The sequence below is a fragment of the Tamandua tetradactyla genome, chromosome 17 (genome assembly GCF_023851605.1).
Source record: "Tamandua tetradactyla isolate mTamTet1 chromosome 17, mTamTet1.pri, whole genome shotgun sequence".
Lineage (NCBI taxonomy): Eukaryota > Metazoa > Chordata > Mammalia > Pilosa > Myrmecophagidae > Tamandua > Tamandua tetradactyla.
Genome location: NC_135343.1, coordinates 43,295,427 through 43,303,547, shown reverse-complemented (window position 1 = coordinate 43,303,547; position 8,121 = coordinate 43,295,427). Strand labels below are relative to the sequence as shown.

General features: G+C 35.2%; 1 protein-coding gene across 3 annotated transcripts in view; it reads right to left on the bottom strand.

Moving 5' to 3' along the window:
* Nucleotides 1–5,950: 5,950 nt before the first annotated feature.
* ANXA4 (annexin A4) overlaps nt 5,951–8,121 on the bottom strand; it is an 88,917-nt gene continuing 86,746 nt past the window's right edge. For all 3 annotated transcript variants that reach the window (XM_077134463.1, XM_077134461.1, XM_077134462.1), the window contains one exon: nt 5,951–6,981. In XM_077134463.1, the coding sequence (XP_076990578.1) occupies nt 6,922–6,981 (60 nt within the window). In that variant the 3' untranslated portion in view covers nt 5,951–6,921. The remainder of the gene's footprint in view (nt 6,982–8,121) is intronic.

Below are 8,121 nucleotides of genomic sequence, written 5' to 3'. Positions count from 1 at the left end.
GAAATTCGGACGGGCGCTCTCCCGGGCTGCGGCGGCCGGCGACCCTCCCCGTGTTCGGACCCTGGGCCGGCTGGCACTCTTCCAAGCCGCTTCGGCTGGCGAACCTTCCCGACGGCGAGAGTTTTCCAAAGTTAAAGGACCCACAGCACCTTTTACTGGTGGGACCCGCAGACAAACATGTGCCACGAGCACCACCTACTGGGCAGGATGAGAAAAACAGATCCCAGAGATTTCACAGAAAAATCTTCCAAATCGTTGGGTCCAGCACGCAGGGAAATCTGACTAAATGCCCAGATGCCAGCAGAAGATAACGGATCACGCTCAAAAAATTGAAAATATGGCCCAGTCAAAGGAACAAACCAATAGTTCAAATGAGATACAGGAGCTGAGACAACTAATGCTGAATATACGAACAGAAATGGAAAACCTCTTCAAAAATGAAATCGATAAATTGAGGGAGGACATGAAGAAGACATGGGCTGAACAAAAAGAAGAAATAGAAAAACTGAAAAAACAAATCACAGAACTTATGGAAGTGAAGGATAAAGTAGAAAAGATAGAAAAAACAATGGATACCCACAATGATAGATTTAAAGAGACAGAAGATAGAATTAGTGATTTGGAGGATGGAACATCTGAATTCCAAAAAGAAACAGAAACTATCGGGAAAAGAATGGAAAAATTTGAACAGGGTATCAGGGAACTCAAGGACAATATGAACCGCAAAAATACATGTGTTGTGGGTGTCCCAGAAGGAGAAGAGAAGGGAAAAGGAGGAGAAAAACTAATGGAAGAAATTATCACTGAAAAATTCCCAACTCTTATGAAAGACCTAAAATTACAGATCCAAGAAGTGCAGCGCACCCCAAAGAGATTAGACCCAAATAGGCGTTCTCCAAGACACTTACTAGTCAGAATGTCAGAGGTCAAAAGAGAAAGAGAGGATCTTGAAAGCAGCAAGAGAAAAACAATCCATCACATACAAGGGAAACCCAATAAGACTATGTGTAGGTTTCTCAGCAGAAACCATAGAGGCCAGAAGACAGTGGGATGATATATTTAAATTACTAAAAGAGAAAAACTGCCAAACAAGACTCCTATATCCAGCAAAATTGTCCTTCAAAAATGAGGGAGAAATTAAAACATTCTCAGACAAAAAGTCACTGAGAGAATTTGTGACCAAGAGACCAGCTCTGCAAGAAATACTACAGGGAGCACTAGAGTCAGATACAAAAAGACAGAAGAGAGAGGTATGGAGAAGAGTGTAGAAAGAAGGAAAGTCAGATATGATATATATAATACAAAGGCAAAATGGTAGAGGAAAATATTATCCAAACAGTAATAACACTAAATGTTAATGGACTGAATTCCCCAATCAAAAGACATAGACTGGCAGAATGGATTAAAAAACAGGATCCTTCTATATGCTGTCTACAGGAAACACATCTTAGACCCAAAGATAAACATAGGTTGAAAGTGAAAGGTTGGGAAAAGATATTTCATGCAAATAACAACCAGAAAATAGCAGGAGTGGCTATACTAATATCCAACAAGTTAGACTTCAAATGTAAAACAGTTAAAAGAGACAAAGAAGGACACTATCTACTAATAAAAGGAACAATTCAACAAGAAGACATAACAATCATAAATATTTATGCACCGAACCAGAATGCCCCAAAATACGTAAGGAATACACTGCAAACACTGAAAAGGGAAATAGACACATATACCATAATAGTTGGAGACTTCAATTCCCCACTCTCATCAATGGACAGAACATCTAGACAGAGGATCAATAAAGAAATAGAGAATCTGAATATTACTATAAAGGAGCTAGACTTAACAGACATTTATAGGACATTACATCCCACAACAGCAGGATACACCTTTTTCTCAAGTGCTCATGGATCATTCTCAAAGATAGACCATATGCTGGGTCACAAAGCAAGTCTTAACAAATTTAAAAAGATTGAAATCATACACAACACTTTCTCGGATCATAAAGGAATGAAGTTGGAAATCAATAATAGGCAGAGTGCCAGAAAATTCACAAATACGTGGAGGCTCAACAACACACTCTTAAACAACAAGTGGGTCAAAGAAGAAATTGCAAGAGAAATTAGTAAATACCTCGAGGTGAATGAAAATGAAAACACAACATATCAAAACTTATGGGACGCAGCAAAGGCAGTGCTAAGAGGGAAATTTATTGCCCTAAATGCCTATATCGGAAAAGAAGAAAAGGCAAAAATGCAGGAATTAACTGTCCACTTGGAAGAACTGGAGAAAGAACAGCAAACTAATCCCAAAGCAAGCAAAAGGAAAGAAATAACAAAGATCAGAGCAGAAATAAATGAAATTGAAAACATGAAAACAATAGAGAAAATCAATAAGACCAGAAGTTGGTTCTATGAGAAAATCAATAAGATTGATGGGCCCTTAGCAAGATTGACAAAAAGAAGAAGAGAGAGGATGCAAATAAATAAGATCAGAAATGGAAGAGGAGACATAACTACTGACCTCACAGAAATAAAGGAGGTAATAACAGGATAATATGAACAACTTTACGCTAATAAATACAACAATCTAGATGAAATGGATGGGTTCCTGGAAAGACAAGAACAACCAACTTTGACTGAAGAAGAAATAGATGACCTCAACAAACCAATCACAAGTAAATAAATTGAATTAGTCATTCAAAAGCTTCCTAAAAAGAAAAGTCCAGGACCAGACGGCTTCACATGTGAATTCTACCAAACATTCCAGAAAGAATTAGTACCAACTCTCCTCAAACTCTTCAAAAAAATTGAAGTGGAGGGAAAACTACCTAATTCATTCTATGAAGCCAACATCACCTTCATACCAAAACCAGGCAAAGATATTACAAAAAAAGAAAACTATAGACCAATCTCTCTAATGAATATAGATGCAAAAATCCAAAATAAAATTCTAGCAAATCGTATCCAACAACACATTAAAAGAATTATACATCATGACCAAGTAGGATTCATCCCAGGTATGCAAGGATGGTTCAACATAAGAAAATCAATTAATGTAATACACCATATCAACAAATCAAAGCAGAAAAATCACATGATCATCTCAATTGATGCAGAGAAGGCATTTGACAAGATTCAACATCCTTTCCTGTTGAAAACACTTCAAAAGATAGGAATACAAGGGAACTTCCTTAAAATGATAGAGGGAATATATGAAAAACCCACAGTTAATATCATCCTCAATGGGGAAAAATTGAAAACTTTCCCCCTAAGATCAGGAACAAGACAAGGATGTCCACTATCACCACTATTATTCAACACTGTGTTGGAGGTTCTAGCCAGAGCAATTAAACAAGAAAAAGAAATACAAGGCATCAAAATTGGAAAGGAAGAAGTAAAACTATCACTGTTTGCAGACGATATGATACTATACGTTGAAAACCCAGAAAAATCCACAACAAAACTACTAGAGCTAATAAATGAGTACAGCAATGTAGCAGGTTACAAGATCAACATTCAAAAATCTGTAGCATTTCTATACACTAGTAATGAACAAGCTGAGGGGGAAATCAAGAAACAAATCCCATTTACAATTGCAACTAAAGGAATAAAATACCTAGGAATACATTTAACTAAAGAGACAAAAAAACCTATATAAAGAAAACTACAAAAAACTGTTAAAAGAAATCACAGAAGACCTAAATAGATGGAAGGGCATACCATGTTCATGGATTGGAAGACTAAATATAGTTAAGATGTCAATCCTACCTAAATTGATTTACAGATTCAATGCAATACCAATCAAAATCCCAACAACTTATTTTTCAGAAATAGAAAAACCAATAAGCAAATTTATCTGGAAGGGCAGGGTGCCCCGAATTGCTAAAAACATCTTGAGGGAAAAAAACGAAGCTGGAGGTCTCGCGATGCCAGACTTTAAGGCATATTATGAAGCCACAGTGGTCAAAACAGCATGGTATTGGCATAAAGATAGATATATCGACCAATGGAATCGAATAGAGTGCTCAGATATAGACCCTCTCATCTATGGACATTTGATCTTTGATAAGGCAGTCAAGCCAACTCACCTGGGACAGAACAGTCTCTTCAATAAATGGTGCCTAGAGAACTGGATATCCATATGCAAAAGAATGAAAGAAGATCCATGTCTCACACCCTATACAAAAGTTAACTCAAAATGGATTAAAGATCTAAACATTAGGTCTAAGACCATAAAACAGTTAGAGGAAAATGTTGGGAGATATCTTATGAATCTTACTACTGGAGGTGGTTTTATGGACCTTAAACCTAAAGCAAGAACACTGAAGAAGGAAATAAATAAATGGGAGCTCCTCAAAATTAAACACTTTTGTGCATCAAAGAACTTCATCAAGAAAGTAGAAAGACAGCCTACACAATGGGAGACAATATTTGGAAATGACATACCAGATAAAGGTCTAGTATCCAGAATTTATAAAGAGATTGTTCAACTCAACAACAAAAAGACAGCCAACCCAATTACAAAATGGGAAAAAGACTTGAACAGACACCTCTCAGAAGAGGAAATACAAATGGCCAAAAGGCACATGAAGAGATGCTCAATGTCCCTGGCCATTAGAGAAATGCAAATCAAAACCACAATGAGATATCATCTCACACCCACCAGAATGGCCATTATCAACAAAACAGAAAATGACAAGTGCTGGAGAGGATGCGGAGAAAGAGGCACACTTATCCACTGTTGGTGGGAATGTCAAATGGTGCAACCACTGTGGAAGGCAGTTTGGCGGTTCCTCAAAAAGCTGAATATAGAATTGCCATACGACCAAGCAATACCATTGCTAGGTATCTACTCAAAGGACTTAAGGGCAAAGACACAAACGGACATTTGCACACCAATGTTTATAGCAGCGTTATTTACAATTGCAAAGAGATGGAAACAGCCAAAATGTCCATCAACAGACGAGTGGCTAAACAAACTGTGGTATATACATACGATGGAATATTATGCAGCTTTAAGACAGGATAAACTTATGAAGCATGTAATAACATGGATGGACCTAGAGAGCATTATGTTGAGTGAGTCTAGCCAAAAACTAAAAGACAAATACTGTATGGTCCCACTGATGTGAACCGACATTCGAGAATAAACTTGGAATATGTCATTGGTAACAGAGTCCAGCAGGAGTTAGAAACAGGGTAAGATAATGGGTAATTGGAGCTGAAGGGATACAGACTGTGCAGCAGGACTAGATACAAAAACTCAAAAATGGACAACACAATAATACCTAATTGTAAAGTAATCATGTTAAAACAGTGAATGAAGCTGCATCTGAGCTATAGGTTTTTTTTGTTGTTGTTGTTTTTTGTTTGTTTTTGTCTGTCTGGTTGTTTTTATTTGTTTTTACTATTATTATTACTTGTATTGTTTTTTCTCTATATTAACATTCTATATCTTTTTCTGTTGTGTTGCTAGTTCTTCTAAACCGATGCAAATGTACTAAGAAACAATGATCATGCATCTATGTGATGATGTTAAGAATTACTGATTGCATATGTAGAATGGTATGATTTCTAAATGTTGGGTTAATTTCTTTTTTTTCTTTTTTCCGTTAATTAATAAAAAAATAAAAAAATAAAATATATATACTAGGTATCATGGAATGAACAAAGAAGGCAAATAGTCTTATTTAATATAAAAGTTCTACTTAGAAGAACAGAGAGTGTCACTCATTTCCAGAGAATAAATTATGTCACTGGAGTAGCATTTGGCATATGTGAACATCAATTTTATAGCAGGAGATGTACACAAGTCTAAATATGTTATATCTTCTCATTTTGTAGTTGCTGGTAGAAAATGAGTAACACAAGTCTTTCAAAAACATTTCCTTTCAGAGTCCAGGATGAAAAACTCAGAAGTGAAAGTAAGCCAGAAAAAGAATACACCTCACTTTAATGTCATAAGGTTTTATTACAATTATTTTTCCATGTTGTATACAAACTTATTTTGAATTAAACCCAAGTAACTTCTTCAGAATGATTCTAGATTTGAAAGGCATAATGCAAAGCAAGTTACTACAAACCACTGAAATAGAAAAAGTTTAAAAGTTATTTTTAGCACAGTTTCCTTTACACCAAATTCAATTCTGCGCATGACTGACTATTATCACATATATTAAGTTTGACATTTAATCTTTTTCGCATTCATCTTCAAGCAGGATTAAGACATCAACCATAATATCATGGAATGTTCAGGATTTATGTTTGGTAACCAGACATACATGACTGGCACAACCACATGTAGAATTTAATTTGTTCAGACAAGTTGGTGATTTGGGCATATCTGGAGAGAGTAAGTGATCTTAAATAAGATGTGAGGGGAAAGTCTCCCATGCCAAACTTCATAGATGAACCCTACAGACAAAACTTAAAACAAAGGAGACTTGGGGGGGCTTTCGATCTATATTACTATGTTAAAATAGTAAACCGAATGCGTATTCCTACTAACTGAATGCTCATGATTTCAAATTAAGAAACAATTAGCTACTCCCAAAACAGGATTGGGGAAAAAAAGTGATTTTAGAATAATCTTCCAGTCTTCCAACTTTGATCATTTTTCACCAAAAAGAAAACTTCTCTTAACTACAATAGCATAAGAATTCTGTTTAAAAACATGGAGTACATTTTTATTTTTAATTTCCTTTCAGATTTTATAAGCTTTGAAATGCAAGTACAGCTTTAAAGCATCATAATGACTAATTATAGATGAATAATAATACAGACAGTCCATATCCTAGGAGGCAACTGTAGGCGTTTTAATTGGAAATAAGCATTCTGAGATAATGCTAATTGCAGTGTAGAAAAATGCAGTTTTAAAAAAATCCAAAGTGTTGGGAATCCTCCTATCCTCCATGGATTTTATTTAATCATCTCCTCCACAGAGAATGAGCAGTACCTTCCTGTAGTCTCCAGATGTGTCACCCTACAGGCGAGGAAAACAAAGTTACAGTCAGATAAATGGGTCTTAAAATTGAAGGCACAGCCCAAAGTTGTCTAAGTTACCTTCTTCAAGCCTCTCTGGATTCTTCTCAGATAGTTAGCTCTTTTTTTAGAAAAATCTCCATAATATTTGTGATTTTTCTATTACAAAAGTAAATCTTGTTTAAAGTAGGTAATAAAGTCATAAAAGATCATTAAAACCACCCATAATATGGGGGTGCCAGGATAGTTCAGTGGTAGAATTCTCACCTGCCATGTGGGAGACCCAGGTTTGATTCCCTGCTCAGGCACTTCCCCCACAAAAATAAAATAGAGTATTCAAAAAAAACATTACCCATAATCTACCATCTAGAGATGACTATTCATATTTTGGTATGTGCATGAACTTTAAGTCTTTTTCCCATGTATATACAAATAGAGATACCAATGTGATGGAACTGTAGGATTCTTCGGTGCTCTACTATTTTCACTTAACAATATAGCTCAATATTTCCCTATTTTACTAAGTATTCTTTTACATCATTCTTTAGTGGTTATACAGTTTTCCATTGTACACAGGTAAAACATTTTATCAAACCCCATTGTTGGATATTTATGTTGTTTTCAATTTTTCACTGTTAAAAATGCTGCTGCAATAAACATATTTAGTAAAATTTTTGTGCATATTTTTAATGATTTATTTAGGACAAATTCTCATAAAATGGGAATTACTGGGTTAACGATCATGCATTTTCTTAAGTCTTTTGACCTAGGTTGCCAAATACTCTTTCACAAAGTTTCTGTAATTTCTACAGATAAATTTTTGTGGTTTAATTAAAAATTGATCAATTTTTGTCAATGTTTCATAGGTTGTTAGAAAAAATTGATCTCTTTCTTTAGGGCTCAAAGTGGGATCTCTTTCTTTAGGGCTCAAAATTTAATATATATCTCTTAAAATCAGTCTTAAGTATTAATGTCTCTCTTTAGCATAGGATTTCTACCAATGTCTTCTTTTGGACCCTCAAGCTTTTTATTTATGTATTTGAATGCAATACTATTTGGTACCTAAAATTGCATGACAATTTATGGTCTTTGTTGTAAATCATTTCTCCTATTAATGCTCTTCTTAAATTCGTCCTTTTTA